The sequence below is a fragment of the Anoplophora glabripennis genome, unplaced genomic scaffold (genome assembly GCF_000390285.2).
Source record: "Anoplophora glabripennis isolate ALB-LARVAE unplaced genomic scaffold, Agla_2.0 scaffold85, whole genome shotgun sequence".
NCBI lineage: Eukaryota > Metazoa > Arthropoda > Insecta > Coleoptera > Cerambycidae > Anoplophora > Anoplophora glabripennis.
Genome location: NW_019416361.1, coordinates 142,087 through 159,897, shown reverse-complemented (window position 1 = coordinate 159,897; position 17,811 = coordinate 142,087). Strand labels below are relative to the sequence as shown.

The 17,811-nt window shown below is 32.0% G+C and overlaps 1 protein-coding gene across 2 annotated transcripts in view; it reads right to left on the bottom strand.

The window, feature by feature from the left end:
* The window catches only part of LOC108917147 (glutamate receptor-interacting protein 2), a 170,915-nt gene extending 162,852 nt beyond the window's left edge, over window positions 1-8,063 (bottom strand). For both annotated transcript variants that reach the window (XM_023454247.1, XM_018723619.2), the window contains exon 1: window positions 7,630-8,063. In XM_023454247.1, coding sequence (XP_023310015.1) covers window positions 7,630-7,774 — 145 coding nt within the window. In that variant the 5' untranslated portion in view covers window positions 7,775-8,063. The remainder of the gene's footprint in view (window positions 1-7,629) is intronic.
* Window positions 8,064-17,811: the final 9,748 nt, after the last annotated feature.

The following is a 17,811-nucleotide window of genomic DNA, read 5'->3' as shown; positions in this document are numbered from 1 at the left end:
GTTGTACAAATTTATAACATTTGCAGCCAACTAAAAGTTTTATTTTATATTATTTTCTACATTTTAGTACTTATATGGATTCGGACCAGAGTAGGTGCGAATGTAATTATTTCTTGTATGGATCTTTGAGCTGTTATCTTTTATTATTGTTGCGTTGTGGCTGCAAAATATTTTATTTGTGGAGTTTACTATTTTTTATATGAAGGAAAAAACATTAACAGAGTAAGTATTACAATTTGCTAGGCATAGTTGTACTTAGTACTAAATTCAAGTAAATAATAAGTATTAAAATAAATATGTAGGTACTAGGTATTGTATTTGATTATTTGAAAATAAAAATTACATATGCGACAATGGACTTTCCGCTTACTATAAATATGACATATTGTCGTTGCAATGCACATACAGGCTGTGCCAATAGTGTGACAAAGTTTATAATTATTTTCAGTTATAGTTGTATAGGGCAAAATCTTCAGGCCAAAAACAAGATTTTCTGAACGTTTAATTCGGTCTGAAAATAATGAATAATGGAAATAATAATAAAATGTGAATCCGAGCAAGTAACTTTTTTCGTATCACTACTACAGGCAGTTATACTAAACTTTATCGCACTATTGTGGCACCCTATATATGACTAGATATATCATTATGGTAAATCAAAAGCATAATAGGTAAAAATGTATAATTATCTATGTTTATAACAAATATTATCTGGTAAAATTCTTTTCTTACTTTCAGATACGGAACCGGAAGAAGTCTATATGTTATTTCGTAATATACCTATAGTGGTGAAAACAACCCACTCTATGTAGAACAAATTAAGAAATATGAAGAATTATGGAAAAAATCAATGGCAACAAATTTGGAACAATTTTATAAAAATTGTATACTACCAGAAATAATATACAAAAATATTCCACAGGGAAAAAGATGTATGGATCCAGAATATATTATAGAAACTCAAATTAATAAAAAGAAATAATTTTATTTTATGAATTTTTAAATTTTTTCCTGTTCTACTGTACCTATTCTATTTATTTCTTTATTACTTTCATTTATTTACATATTTATTAAACTACACTGTTCCACAGAATTTCTGTTTATATTGGAGGTATTAAAGTACCTATACTACAACTATTTTTTCAATTGAAGTGAACTGAATACCTATTTCTCATAAAAAAAATTTAGACTCAAATCGTCCTTTTGTACATAATTCTTTACACATTTTTTGGACAAAATAAGTATATCGTACATATTTTTTATATTTTCTCATTATTATGTATATTCACAATTAAAATTCTATTTATATTAATATGCAAATTTTTTTTATCAAGAATTACTTAATATTAATTATTAAAAATATAATATTTTCCATTTCTGTTTATACCAAAGTAAGCCGCTTTATTCACAAATCGTAATTATAACATAACTTTCCGTTATGAACAACTTTTCTTATTAACATTTTTTTATATTATCAAAAACAAAAGCAGTTTATTCTTCAACGTTATTAATTTTGTTAAATTTCTGATCACCCTGTATATATATAAATTACAGTTTTTCATGACAAACATATTCAATTAAAAAGCAAAATATTTTTTGTCACGAATTACTTTTTCTAGTAGAATAGAAAATAAAAATGTTTTCCCTCTTATCCACTAACCGTAGATACTAATATAGGTATATTAATTATAAATTATGGTTTTAAATAAACTAAAAATTGTTTATATTTCATATTTTCTAAAATTATATAATAGTATGGACTTGCACTGTTACTTATATACTTTTATACAAAAATATATCTAAAATGATCATGACATTCTTTAAATATTTACGTATCAATTAACAGAAACCATGACTACCAATTCAGAATCAGGTTATACCAAATTAACCACATACAACAGCTGTTCGTTAAAAATAACCCGAGTCCATTCATAAATAAATTTTTACTAGTGCGACATCTATTACAAATCAAGCGAATTAAAGGTCAGAGATAATGCTATTCATGAATGAATATTTTTTAATAATTTTATTCCAATATAACTTTTTAAATAATAAAGTGTTGAACAAACTATGAAATAAAGTCTAATCAGTTTATTTATTAAAAGACAACTATATAAAAAATTGCATAATTCTATAATACTATGAAGACATAATCGTTTCTTTGTAAAAGTCCAAAAAACCTTCATATTTAGAAATTAATTACTCACGAATTATTTACCAATTCCAAATAATTTTTTGCTTTACTGTCTTCATTTATACTTTGCCAAATGTGATATGAAATTTTACTACTTTCTTCCATTGCTTTAAAAAGATATATTGGAATAAAAAAAGGGCTGTTCTCTACCATTTTTCGGTATAATTTAGCAACCAGACATGCATCAGTTTCCATCCTTAAGATACAACGAAATCGTCGATAAATTCGAATTTCTTATACTAAAAAACTCTCGGATACAAAATTTCACGAAATTAACTCGAAGTAGTCGAAAGATAATAAAGAAAATGTTTTTTATTTTTTCAACTTCAACACCCCGTATCTCGAAAAGTTTGGCCCATTTTTTAACGGACACCCTGTATATATGTTTCAAGCTTAAATTGTAGCTTCTGAATGACTTTCACCACAATTTGCAAGGTTATTCTGGACACTTATCAGCTGTTGATCAGCTCGTTGATCGAAAATTCTTTTGACCCTTTAATTTTTTGTATTAGTGTATATTGACATAAAACTAAATCTACTTTCTGTTCTTTGTAATGTGAAATGTAGCCATGTCTTAAGGAATACTGTAGCATGTTTCTTAATCTTTAATATTGCTCTACGGGCACTTATATACTGTTTTTATTTCTAATGATTTCGCTCAGTGTTTCCAATATCAATTTTTGCTAGTACCAGAAATATGTTGCAAGAGCTGCGGAACAAAGCATCGGGAAATGTGTTAAAAAGAAAATCGAGCGCGCCCGATTTACCCGTACAGTAAATTGAAGGAGGTGCATCTGTGCAATCATAGACAAGTGCTTCGTATTGTTTGTTACCGATGGTTATATACCCGCGTTGAAAGCGTCGCAAGGGATTTATATCGGTGTTGGTTTCGCAGTTGTATGGGAGCGAATGAAAGCGTTCTGTTAGCAGATTACGTTTAAAAGGACGAGTCGGTATCTGTTAATTGATACTAAAAACTTCGGCTTGAGTTGACTGCCATGGCATACCGTACCCTTCTTTATGTCTTAAAGATGAAAAGTATTTGTAAAAGTTTTCGGTTAATTTTTTTATTAGATGAAATAATTATGTAGCTTCAAAAGTAATTTATTTGATAACAGAAGGGCTGTCAGAGAGAGCCACAATTAAATGGCGTACCAAACGGGTCAGTCGAAACATGCGCGAGCCCCTGCCTCAGATTGCTTTTCACGTTTAACTCACGTTAGTATACTGTTGCCTTTGTTATCGTGCGGATGTGGCGTAATTAATTCCTATCCGCTGGTGTTTATGGCGGTATATTGTAGACAATTTATTTGTTGCTTTTTAATAAATAATGCGTACGCCTATGTCCCGCGACTCAGTTCTGACAGCCGTAATGATCATTGTTGTCGGTGATGCTAATAGACATAGAGCATCAGGCAAATGGATAGGATGGGGGCACGATGCTCCAATTCACTTGGCCACCACGTTCACCTGACCTAAATCACTGTGATGATATTTTTATTTCGGGGTTAAAAAACGGAAAGGATACCCTGTGAGTAATGAGAGTGAGGGACAATTGTGTAAAATGACTGACGCTGCCTCCAGTAGTACATACATGCTCTAAGAATAAAACAAATAACTGACCCAAAATACGAACAGGGAAAAATTTTGAACAAACCCTTGATCTGCGCCATCTTTATCTATTGATGTTATAGTAAATACTTAATTTTATGATCCTGGTGCGATAATTTGATATATCTATATTGGAAATTTTTAAATGTAGTGAGAACCCATCAACCTCAACACCAAAGATAATAATTCGGTATTTAAAAATAAAAAATTAAAAATTTCTTATCCGAGGTCGATTAAACAACAAAATTAATCAAGTAGTTTCACAATACTTTTCAACTTTAGTCCTGAACACAAAAACATAACCTCAAATTGATCAAACCTAACCTCAAAGTAATACACTGACTCTTTTCTAAATCTATGTGTATAATTACTTGAAAACTATATTTTTGAGCTTATGTTTCCTAATTCTAAAGCCATGAAAACTTAACCTCAAACCTTTAAAAACCTAACCTCAGAACACAAGTTCAAATTCTAAAAACTTGAGTTGAAAATTCATATAATGTATGTTCTACACCAAAGCCTCTAACCTCTATTCTTAAACGTCTAACCTCAAATCCAAGAAATCTGAAAGTCAAACGAAGGATATTTTCCAAACCAAAGAATGTGACTTCTTGAAACTTCTATTCTGGAGCTAATATTTTGTACTTCTGAAGCCACAAACCTATGCTACGTCCATAAAAACCTAACCTCAAACCTGTGAAACGTATTCTCAAATCAAAAAGAATTAGGTGGATATTTAGATAGATACAATTTCACCCGAAAAATTATAAAAATTTCAACAATTTCAGCAAAAATCTATATTATTCCTCGAAATTATTCGATGGACTGAATTTCGTCTTTAAAAGGGTTGTTTTTCTGCTTTATATATGTATATTGTTAAGAAATTATTATTTTAATTATGGCTAAGTATTTGTTTATGAAAATATTAATTTTGCCAATTTTGTGTTATGTATTGTGTTTTGGGTTATTTTGTTTTTTTGTTTCTGTAATAAAATTTTTCTTTATTAATTTTTTATTTTTATTTTGATTAACTAGATTGTTCAATACAAACCTTTCTTTTGCTTTACCTTGTACTTTTTCTTTATCCCTTGCTAGCTGTTTAGTTTAGTTTAGTTTAGTTTAGTTTAGTTTATTGGTGCTAGGTATACAAAAGTATTTACACAAGTCAAAAAACAAAAAAACTCAGATGTTTGTTTTATTTTAGATCTCAGGAGTCGGTTCTATATATTTCATACACAAACTAGTTCAATCCAGCACGCCAGAATAAATAGAGTTTTTAACTTTTAATACAATATTTATTTAAATTTTTAATTGGATTTTTCAAAAACAAAACTTCAACTTGTTGACTTAAAATTGTGAATGGCTTCTCTAGATACTAAACTTTTTTGTTTTAACAATAATAAAGAATATTTTATTTTATTTTTATACCTTTTCTATTCTACTACAGTTTTATACAATACAACGACTGTGCTTTTCTTTTAAAAATTTTACTATATTTGTAATTAGTGTTATTTATTCTATTTTAATCACTTGTCCGTGTATTGTGTTTTGCCTACTTTCTTATTATTTACAAACTGAAATTCATCTTAAAATTAAAATGGCTGTCCCTTTTATAACTTTGTTTGAGCTCATCAAATTTTTGGAGTTTTTTAAAACTAGGATTAAATGCTTGTATTCAATTTTGTTTAGGTAAGTCCTTTTTCTAAGGTTTAATGCTTAGTAATGTATTATTTTTAGGTTATAGCTATAAGTTTTATTATAGTGCACTTTATTTTTCAATTTTAGGTACCTGTTATCTGCTACTTGCATCTTTCCTTGTTGGAAACTATGTAGATGTCCTGTATACCATGTATGGGGCCACTGGAAACTGCTGCTTTTCTGGTTACGGAATTTTTTTCTTCGACGGCAAATTTTCTTTCTCTGGATTTTGAGAACAAACAAATTTCTACCTTGCTGGTGAGTTTAATTTACTTTCTTGACCTTGACTGTATTTCTTGAACTTATTTAAAATTTATTGGAGCTGCTTCTCTCCTTTCTAGTTTTTACAAAACCCAAGCCGTAACTAATCAATAGACTTTTGTTTCTCTTTCTTTCTGGATTTTTCTGGTCTTAATTTTTCTTAAGGTCCCTTCACAGAAATTCCAGTCCTTGGATGTCCTTTTTTTAACAACACTTTTCAATGCACTTCTTGTAACTAATACATTTGTTACAATTGTCCTTTTATTTTAACATACAATTCTATTACTAATTATTAAAATATTCCTTATTTTATGTTCTTTTTCTAGGTCATCTCCAGGTACTTGTAAAGCCAACTTTAGTTTTGACAATTTATAAAAAATTTCATATATGACTTAAGTTCATTTAAGATATCTTCTATACAGTTACTCGTCTTCCCAAAATACCGGATTCATCTGTGGATATTGGGCTTTTATTTGATATACGTCACTCTAGGTTTAAATCCTGTTTTCTTACTGTACTGAGTGTTAACAAGTGTCGATGTCATGCGTTTTTTTTTAACAAATTTATTTTGTATTTGTGAATTAAATTAAAATTATCAATTTTATACTATGTGATATTTTTAATTGTTACTTATTTTATATTCAGAATCTTTATATTAACAATTGTGTATTATTTTATTGTTTGCTATATTAATAATTAATTTTTATTTATGATCCAAAGTTCGGTCAGGTAACTTTTCATTCGTGATTCTTTGTGTACATTTCCAATTCGTTGCAATATTTTATTTCGTTGTTTGTTTTAGTTTTTTCTTCTTGTAATTTTTATTGGATGTTACAAAAATAAATATCGAATTATTATCTTTGGTGTTGTGGCTAATGGGTTGTCACTCGATTTAAAAAAATAAGCATATTTGAAGTAAAATAAAAAAAAAGAAATTACCACAGTACGGTTAAAATAGCCAAGTGCGTAGATATTTTTCCCATAATCCCAACTGTGCGTCACGACTCGTTTACAATGAACAATGACAAACCGTTACGTCTACGCTCGAGATAATGCTATCGCTGATTGGTTGAATAGAATCTTCTGACAAAGTACACCAATCACAGCCAATGAAACAGAATATTGTGTTTTATTGATTGAATTTTACCGAAATAAAATTGCTGTTTAAAACAAAATTACTGATCACGTGGCTAGTAGTCATTTATGAACACTTTGTATTATTGAATATCAGATTTTCAAGTTCATAACTCAAAATAGAAAGACCCACAAATGATACGTAAAGCAGCTGTTGAAAATATATGAACCACATTTTTAATAGCACCCAGAAACAGAGCCTACTAGTTATTTCGACTACAAATACAGAGCGGTGTTAAAAATAAACACGTCCATGTTTCTGTATCGTCAGTAATTTTTTATTTTTAGCACCGAAAATGTAAATCTTAAGGTTCTTGTATTTTAAATGAAAAGGTACGTCAATCATTGTCAGACAAAGATACAAAACTACCTGTGATAACGTGTTGATTACTTTTATTTGTAGATATAAAAAAATAATTGAAATATGATGATGTTTGAATAAACAAAACATTAAGAATTTTATTTTTGAGCTTACTTTTGCTCTTCTATCTCCTGTTTTTCGAAGTACATACATTTTTTGCCAGAAATACGTCGCTCTCGAGTCGACGAGAACATCGAACGTCATGTTTATTACCGAAGGTTAAAAAATGGAATACCAACTTTTCAAATTGGACGGAGCTTTATCTCTGTTCGCAGAGCCCGATTTCCCGAGGCTGTAACAATATTTACAAACGATCGCGTCTCCGGAATCACCCAATAAAACAAGAAAAAAGGTAGCAAGAAATATTTACTCTTTCTATGATGTTTCTGTTTAGGCGATCCGACAGGGGTTTTTGGCGGTTTACACAGCAGGGAAGTTTCGCCGCTGGTCGCACTGGGACCCGAGATGCTTCTCGTCCTGGGCCTCAGAGTGGGAAGTTTGAACGAAGAGAACATTTTTCGCACCTACTCCACTAAATTCGCCACATTGTCTTATTTCAATCGACTCAATGAACGCCCTAAAATTAGAAACTTCCAAGACGCGCAGATAAAGTAGACTAATGTTATTATTAGCCGGCAACATAAACACTTTAAGATGAAATTCAAAGAGCGATGTTTATTATTCCACTGCACTGTCGTCCTGAAATAATCGGCCACGCGCGATGGAGCACTAATCACGTGTTTTCGCGGATAATCCGCGGAAAGAATTACCGTTGTTTGTGTTTTCGGCCATTGTTGCAACACTGGCGATTGTCTCGGGCGGTAGACGCGGTCGGTTGTAAGTCTCTCGGCTGGTTGTCGTTACTCTTGCCAGTCATAGCGAAAACTGTTTATTTTTAACTCTCTCTCGGTATAGACGCGCTGCGTCGGCTGCGGGAAAGATGCTATAGGTGTGCTGGCAGTCTAATATTACTTTTTTTTCGAGATCTTGTTGTACCTGATGTGTTTTCCTCAAGGAATACGTCTAATTCTGTTCGTCTGATAATTTGCCAAGCCCCGTAGTAGCGACTGTCAGCGACGTAGGAAGTCCTCCACTTGGACAAATAAACATATTCCATAACGCTAGGTCGCCTTATAACATTGCCCTGATGTTCCAGTAGGAAACTAGCATGAAATTTAAAAAAGCCCGTAAATAGCTTTTAAAGTGAATATTGCATATACAGGGTATTTCAATATTCTAGTACATGGTACTAAAATTACCTCTAAAACTAAAAATATTGTTTTAAAAAAAAATGTGAAACGCTTTGTAAGATTTTGTTGAAATCTGGTACGCTATTACTTCCATATACGGAGTGGAAAGTTTAACTGGAACAAATTCTGTAACTTAATAAATAAAGGTTTGTCGCAAAATAATTATAATTATAATTTCTAGAATATAATCTTACAAGTCGTTTCAAAATTATTTGAAAAGAAAAACGAAAAATTTGTGCCTCAAATTTGGTGTCACATAGCGACTAAACGAAGCTACTTGGGAAATTAAATCTGCTTATAGGCCAGGAACTATAGAGTTGGAGGCGACTTTTTGTTTCGGCAAGCTGAATTTATCACTATTGTAGTATAACAACCCCGGGTTCGATAAAAAAAAACGTACGTAGTTGTGGCCAGAAATATGTGATCGTCATAAGGTATACCTACGTTGTATACATCCATTTTTAATTGACCGGAAGGCGCTGGCTACTAACTTTAAAGAGGGGAAGTATGGTTTAAATTTATAAAAACAAAAGCAGAGTAAATACACCTAACTTTATTATTTACGTACAACAGTCTTCAAATTAAACATGTGACAAATAGAAAGAACAACAAAAACATTAACAACCATTTAACAAAAAATGAGAGTGCCAGGCTCACCTAGAGCTCCTGTGGGGAAAGAGCATGGCAGAGAAACCCAAGATCGTTGCTCTAACTACCCAAATATAAATACAAAACAACCGCTAACAAAAGGCATAAATTAAGATCCTTTGCTAATGATAAATAACATCCGCCTTATTTAACGTCTCACTCAATGTCACCTCACTCGAATTAGACATACACACTTCCAAGTAAAACTGAAGAGGTTTGGTGTTAGTTAGCCGGCAAGGCCGTAAGGTACTGGAGTCCGATACGGGAAGCAATCCAGCTATGAGTTGAGATTTCGGAAGATCTGTTTTAGCAATTCTTTTTTTGTATTTAATTATTATTTTTTTCAGATTCGTTCCTCACGGGCGAAAATGTTAGTAAATTCAACAAGACTCTTTTATGCGTATGACATAAAGTGAGTACAAGAAATGCTTTATTATTCGTTTTTCGAACAATGTAATCATGATAAAACAAGTTAAATGTGAAACAAAGGAGTTGTTATTGCAACATCCGGGCAGTCACGACAATATATACATATATTAACATGTAATAAATAATGAGCAATCTTTAATAATAATTGTAACAATTTTACGTTAGAAAAATATACTCCCCTGAGCATAAGACAATGAAGGCTAAACATATACAGAATTATTATCATCAAACGTCTATAATCATCACAATCAAAAGATTACATTGAAAAATTAACAACAAAGTACTTAGAGAATAATTACCTGCTAACTAATACCGGTTAAACACTTAATTTTTCACTACTTATATATTTTTACCGTGGACCGATCGTCTTACTTTTCACCCCGCGCTGTTCTCACTTCTACTATCTAGGCTTCCTTCCAGAATTCCTCACCTAAGCTTTTGTTTTTGCGCTTCCTTCTACCAACTGTCAGTATTACGTTTTCATTATTATACAACACCCACGTAACAGGTGAATTAAATTCAAACTTTCTCAAAGTATTTACCACTGTTCAGGCTAACTCAACGATGTCACTACAAAGTAACATTATTTTTCTGAAGCGGTATTGTTACAATTGTGCACCATATTGCCATCCACTACTACTTATGAGAGAGCTCGAGCTAGAGTGTCACATTAGCATCTATCAATCTTTCGCCACATTCTCGAGGGCTGATCATAATTTTAGATTTTTTTTGTATTTATGGGATGGGAGCCCTATCGGGAATGTCTGCACTTGACCTCTGAGCATAGAGAAAAACAAAATATTTTAAGTCGAATGCTTTCTACTATACCACATGTCCCATTTTAATCGATACACGTGAATATCTCGTCAATGAAGCCTCCGATCCAGAAATGACCCAAAAGTTGTTCAGTTCATTGGACAAAAGCGATTTCTGACCTTGAATTTGACTTTAACCGTGACCTTGAAGCTCAATTGAAGGTCAACTCCATAATTTTAAATGGAATCCTCTATTTTTTACCTCGGAAGGCAGAAAATTTGTGATCTTAACTTTGACCTTGCGGTAAAGCTCAAGGTCACAGCGAGTTCAAATTAATCGTCACCCCTGAAGCAAACTCGGAATAAGATGTTTGACCCCAAAATCGATAGGATTTTCATCAAAGTACTCGATCATGACGTTGGATTTGACCTTGACTTTGGTTTTCAAGGTCACTTGAAGGTCGACTACAGAAATCGGCACTGACGACCTCTACAAATGTTTTTAGGGATGTTCGGCACCATGGATTGATGATCTTGGATTTAATCTTGAAGGTCATTTGAATTGATTTTGTTTTTTTATATATCTGTACCAGTATTCCTGACGTTAGATCCTGGAAAAGTCGTAAATTCTACACCCGACTATCGTCAAATTAAAAGTTCATTTGAAGATCAAATGAAGAGCTAACAATGGATTTTTTTTTGTTTTGATGAGAGAAGAATTAGGTTAGAATATTTATCATTACGTCCCTGTATAGGTTTTGTCATTGCACTGGTCTGGTGCACTCGGCTTCTGCGAGGAGCACCGACATCTTCCGGCAGGAGAAATGCTAAACCGGCCCCGTAAATGAATTCCCGCTAAGTTCAAACTTAACGTTAAATAAACTCCCGTCTCTTGCGCTCAAACTATTCACTCGTAAAGTTAAAGTGGTTAGGCATTACTGTAAATTTAAGCATAAACGTACTCCCGGCATAAACTTTAAGTTCATAAAGTTTTATATCGCGCGCATATGAAATATTCTGAATTATTCAGAAATATTCTGACCGCCCTCGTCTACAATGTAGTCGTGGTCCCCGAACGTTTAGTTTTAGTGTACGTTATTGGCAGGGCACTTAAAACCTGAGTGCAGTTGTAAATTAAGTTTATGTGACAAATCGACAAGTGCATTGTAGCCCGATGGGAATTTAGGATGCAAATGGAAACTTGCCGAGTTTAAGGGTACGGATTAAGTGTCCCATATACGTGGCTTCAGTGGTTTTAATGTTCGCTTGAAATTGTACGAAATTGAAATATTAAATGAAAATCTTCATATCTCTGAAATAGATTTTGCAATTGTTTATATGGCTTGAATTTGATTTTAAAATAATTGTGAAAACCTCAGAGCAGTGATGGGCATTTCTTAGTCAAAGCCAAAGCTATTTTTAAAACTTCATGTGGTGGAATCAGAACATGAAATCCTAGCAACACATAAACCTTCCGATCCAATCAAGAAGCCGTCTCCAGCTATTCTAGACTAGGCGGTATCTGTTTTGGTTTGGGTGAAACGTATATCCACGGAGATTTTCGGCTTTTTGGCTTTCAAATATCACTAGAAATGAAAGTTTTTCTATGCGCATAAAAAAAACGTGGGCTTAACTTTTGGCGGCACAATATGTTAAAAAAATCGAAAAATGTCATATTTTTCTTCTTATTTAATTATGTATCTTTTCAAGAGTTGATTTTAGGCGAATTACATTTTTTACAAAATATGACTAGCTACAAATCGAATGAATCATGATTATTATTGTAAAAATCGAAAAAATCGACAAAAATGGGGTTAAAAAACATTACTTCTAAGGGATTTTTTTGGGGCCTTTGAATTGGTTATAGGACCTTCATACTTGGCTCAACAAAACTTCCTGTTGTGTAGAATCATAGCATCATAATAAAATCGGTTCGATTTTGCAATCCAGATTTTGAAAAAAATTTTCAAATTTTCAAAATTTTGCACAGCAGAAACCAAGGCCCTTAGATACTTGAAAACTTAATCATATATATTGAAATGAACACACTGTATCTCAAGACACAACACCGAGAAATAGCATAGAAAATTTTCATGAAATTATAATGTAGAATAAAATAAAGACATAAAGTACTTTTAAAGTAAAATAAAAAGCTCATTTCATAGTTATTTCATATAAACCTAAAACATTATCAGTCAAAATTTTAAATAATACGTTTTAATGATAAGCATGTCAAGAAAATAAATTTTGGGTACGAAGTAGAAGCATTAGAGTAAAAGAAAATGCCACAAGAAGTGCCAATTTAGAGATTTTATGAGTAAATTAATGTTAAATAATCTAGTACAAAAGAAAGTTCAAATATTATAACATCAGAAACACATAGGCTAGAAGTTTCTTATAAAAAAATTTGTCATGCAAAATATCATATAAAAATTTCTTGTAAATTAGTTTTAAGATGTATAAAAGCTACTACGCAGTTATAAAATATAAATTACGCCGTAAGTTAATTAAAATCAAATTAATCGCAATATGCTGGAGAAATTGCGCAGTTAGAAAATGATAACAGGGATACGAGCAACCAATGGCAATAGGCCAAATCAGTGAATTTACCTGGTACCGGAAAAACAAAAAAACATCGAGAGAAGTCAACAAGCTGAGAGGGTGGCGGAAGGATTCTAGAGACTGGTGAGGGGTGCATGTTGTCCTGTGGCTCCCCAAACAACATCAAAAACACCAGGAAGCACTCTACACAGACCCAACAGCCATCCTCAACGCCCGAGAATAGCAGACAAACGACAACAATAAAGTGAGGTTATAGAGACGACCGCAAATTGCCAGGCAGAACGAAACCAAGTAAGTCCAGTTGCATAAGAGTTTTCTCCATGCCATAAAGTGTTGCAAATTCGAACTATAAAAGCTATTTGTGAAATACAAAACCCGTTTCAAACTATAAACAATGTCAGTGATTAAAATTTAAATTGACATTTTTGAACATTCTATAATTTAAGTATTAGTTTAATTTCTAATGTTCGTAGTATAAGTTGATTTGTTTTAAAAAACGTTTAAAATAATGATAATTGGTTAACCAAACATTTTCTCAATTATGATAGGTAGAATAAGGCATTTCTCAGACAATTATTCATGTAAAAGTATATAAAAAAATATTCTAGTTTCTGTGTTCATAAAAATATTGTTCGAAATTGAAAGATAAATAAGTAATAAATGTCATCTTGTGTAAATATTTCCAATTTTGCTTTTATTCAATGTTTCTTACCCAAAATTAAATAGTAAAGGTTAATTAAAAGAGCATAGAACCGCCCCTATGAGGTAAGGACTCATGCTATTGATAAAATAAAGTGTTTTTTCTTGAGGGACAGTGTAGAAAATGAACATTCCTATCTACACTAATAAAATCCTGTCTACACTGTGAACATTATTTATACAAAGTAAAGCTGCCGGAGGCGATGTTAGCAATGATAAGGTAAGAAAGTCTAGTTCGTCTATGTTTGTCATTGTTATTATTAAAATTTCTTATCAGAACCTACATTCAATGGAAAATTAGATATAAATACACCCAAATGACATTTTACATAAAAAAGGCGCCCAAACGGATAATTAATTCTTATACACACACAAAATTTACACACCAGAAACAAAATTAATCACCAAATTAAATAATAATTATAATATAATAAAAATAAATAAATAAATATCAAAATAATAAATACACCGCTACCAATCACCAAATATCATAATAATATGGAAGGACTCTCATGCTTTCAAACGCTATTTGAAAAATTCGAATCCATCAATTAGGAGAGCTCTGGCGCTTATTTAAACATTGGACGAATTTTTCTACTTATAAAGCAATTAGAATAACTTTGTGAATATTCAATGAAATCAAATTTTTTAAAGCAGGTTTTAAAAGTTATTGGAAAGACGCTTCTTTAAAAAAAAACAAATCTATTGGTCAATTAGTTACGAAGTTATAGCTGAACAAAGTTAACCGTCATTTATACTAAATGTACTGGGACTTCCGGGCTAATTTTTCGAAAAATACCTTTGGTAATCCGAGTACTTAGCAGGTCTAAGTTTGCAATACTTTTCTTCATTGGCAACCTACTTTAAAACGTCTTTAAAGTTATTTATGCAAGCGAGAAATTCAAGAAAATCGTACGGGTGGTGGTGGTGGGGGAGCAGAGAGCGCGGCCGCTTCGGCCTGCTCGAAATTGAATCGGCGAGTTCAAAAGCGCGACGCGCTTAAAAATGTTTAATATCTCAGCTTCTAGAGGTCCGATTTTGATGAATTTTTTTAAATCGATGTCTCGCGATTAAAAAAAAACAATTAGCGTATTTTTTTCAAATGCCTATCGTTAATAATTTATTGGTCTTTCAACAGTCCGATAATTTATTTATCTTTAAACTTCCTTTAATTATCAACTTTATTTTTTTATTGTATCAAAGGTAAGTGAATAAACTTATATACTGTTTATCAAAGATCAAAAACAAATTTATTTAAATATTCTAAAATTGTTTAAACAACAATTATTTTCAAAATATGTCGAAAATTAGTAATATAATGAGTTAATTTATCATTTGCTTATATTTTAAACAATAAATAATATTTGAATTATACTTTAATCACAAAAAAAATTAACATTAAAAAAATAATCTTTCTTTCATTTAAACAAGCGCCAGAGCTCTCCTAATTGACGGATTTGAATTTTTCAAAAAGCGTTTGAAAGCTTGAGAGCCCTTCTATATGTAATTAAATTTTCAAGTATCTAAGGGCCTTGGTTTTTGCTGTGCAAAATTTTGTAAAATTTGCAATTTTTTATTTCAAAATCTGGATTGCAAAATCGAACCGATTTTATTATGATGCTATGATTCTACACAACAGGAAGTTTTGTTGAGCCAAGTATGAAGGTCCTATAACCAATTCAAAGGCCCCAAAAAAATCCCTTAGAAGTAATGTTTTTTAACCCCATTTTTGTCGATTTTTTCGATTTTTACAATAATAATCATGATTCATTCGATTTGTAGCTAGTCATATTTTGTAAAAAATGTAATTCGCCTAAAATCAACTCTTGAAAAGATACATAATTAAATAGGAAGAAAAATATGACATTTTTCGAATTTTTTTAACATATTGTGCCGCCAAATATTAAGCCCACGTTTTTTTATGCGCATAGAAAAATTTTCATTTCTAGTGATATTTGAAAGCCAAAAAGCGAAAAATCTCCGTGGATATACAATTCACCCAACTATGGACATTTTGAAACAGATACCGTCTGGATTATTCTGTGCAAAACCAATGCCGGCTAAAGTAAAGGGGTCCAAGAGAAATTTACATTTTCACCGATAGTTCCTAGGAAGCTCACAGCTGTCCTAAGACTCCGAAACCGCAGCAGACGACACCGCCAGATGCCGTTGCTGTTGGCAGAGCAGCCGCCAATGACGCGCTACGAAAATACAAAATTCGTCCCAGTTTCGAATTTCTGAAACTGAAAAGTTTTTCGAATATTACGAAATTCGAACTGGGAAACAACAAAACATAAATAAAAGTACCATGCCACGAAGGTAAGACGATCATCAGTTCTAAAGATGGGTGGAATCCGGAAAGGTCAACTGTTCAAATCTAAGACGGACTTCGCCACAGGTCGTCTGCGGACCCATCAAGGACTGTGATCGGACGTCTACCTTGACAAATTCCAGTTGAAAATTTTCACGTGCTCAGTTCACATTGGTACATTGCATACTACCACCCAGGCCTTGTCCAACCTACGGTGAAGATCCTCAGGGATAGCCAGCCTCTAAAGCTGTCATACACAGTCCCTAAAGCTGTAGTACACAAGCTCTCCAAGGAGGTAATAAGCTTCTAAAGCTTTCATATAGGCACTATGGGGAGGTCATACACCCACAAACTTTAGTGACCTAGCCCAGCACTCAAAAGCAGTGAAAAAAGTGAAACTAAAAAAGCATCCAGGAAACCTGCCAAGAAAAAGTGTCCAAAGCAGTATTATTGGCATATTTCGATCATAAAATTAATAAAATTTATCCTTCGGCCAGTACCTACAGGGTGGTCCCGAGGTAATGGACCAAAATTCATGAGTAGAATTCCCAAGCAAAAATATTGCGATATAGCCGAACTAACCTTAGTCCAAAAGTTGATAATTAAAGAGATACAGGGTGTTAAATGTAAAATATTATTCAGTTTTTTTTCATTTATTCCTTAACAAATGCAAATATCCTCACAAATTTTTGGGGTTTGGAGTTCTTTGGGTAGAGGAATTGAAATCTGTTCACATTTTGGTTAAAGTTCATAGAGGGCGCTAGCTGCAATAGATTGAATGTGTTAAAAACGACATAAATTTTTTGTACTTTAAGGTATCTCATTTTTGGTACCAAAATCTTATTTTCCAACTTTTTTTACACAAAAAAGGTATACTTTGTGAAAGTAGCTATCTCGCACCGTTTTCGAGATATTTGGCTTTGAAGCTTCCATTGCTGTTGCATTAAATTACAATTAAGTACCTACAGGTATTATTAATTTAGCGCCAAAGTTTCTTAAGTAGGATTTGGAGGAAAATCAAATAATTGACTTTTTCCACTTGTCTTATTGCTGTAATTTGTATGCTAATTTCTATTAAGTATTATTCGTACCTAATTAAAATTACATCTTAGCTTATAATTTAAATTGTATACTCGTATACATAAATGTGCGATAGAATGCCGAGATTTTCGTTTTTAGAGTTTCATGAATTCAGTTGTTTATGGAGAAACTATAAACACCTGAGAAGAACTTTAGCAGCAGATTTTAAATGCTGCAGTCATTTCACGTTAAGGATTTATACTTTAAAATAAGACAATTTTTTAATAAACGCGTTGATAAATGTATTGAACTTAGAGGTGGACATTTTGAGCAATTATTGTCAAAAAGGCATATTTTTTTACTGATGTTTACTATTTTACTGTTAATTACAATTTTTTATTCTAAATAAACCCTTGTTTTTGACATTTCTAAATTATTTTCATTATTTCAACTATTAGCATTGGCAGTTTCAAAGTCAAATATATCGGAAACGGTGCGGGACAGCTACTTTCATAAAGTCTACCTTTTTTGTGTAAAAAAAGTTGGAAAATAAGAATTTGATATCAAATATGAGATACCCTAAAGTACAAAAAAGTTATGTCGTTTCCAACACATTCAATCTACAGCAGCTGGCGCCCTCTATGAACTATAACCAAAATGTGTACAAATTTCAATTCCTGTACCCAAAGAACCCCAAACCCCAAAATTTTATGTATATATTTGCATTTATTAAGAAATAAATGGAAATAAACTAAAATAATATTTTACATTTAACACTCTGTATCTCTTTAACTATCAACTTTTGGACTAAGGTAAGTTCGGCTAAATCGCAAAATTTTTGCTTGGGGAATCTACCCAATACCTAGGGACCATCTTGT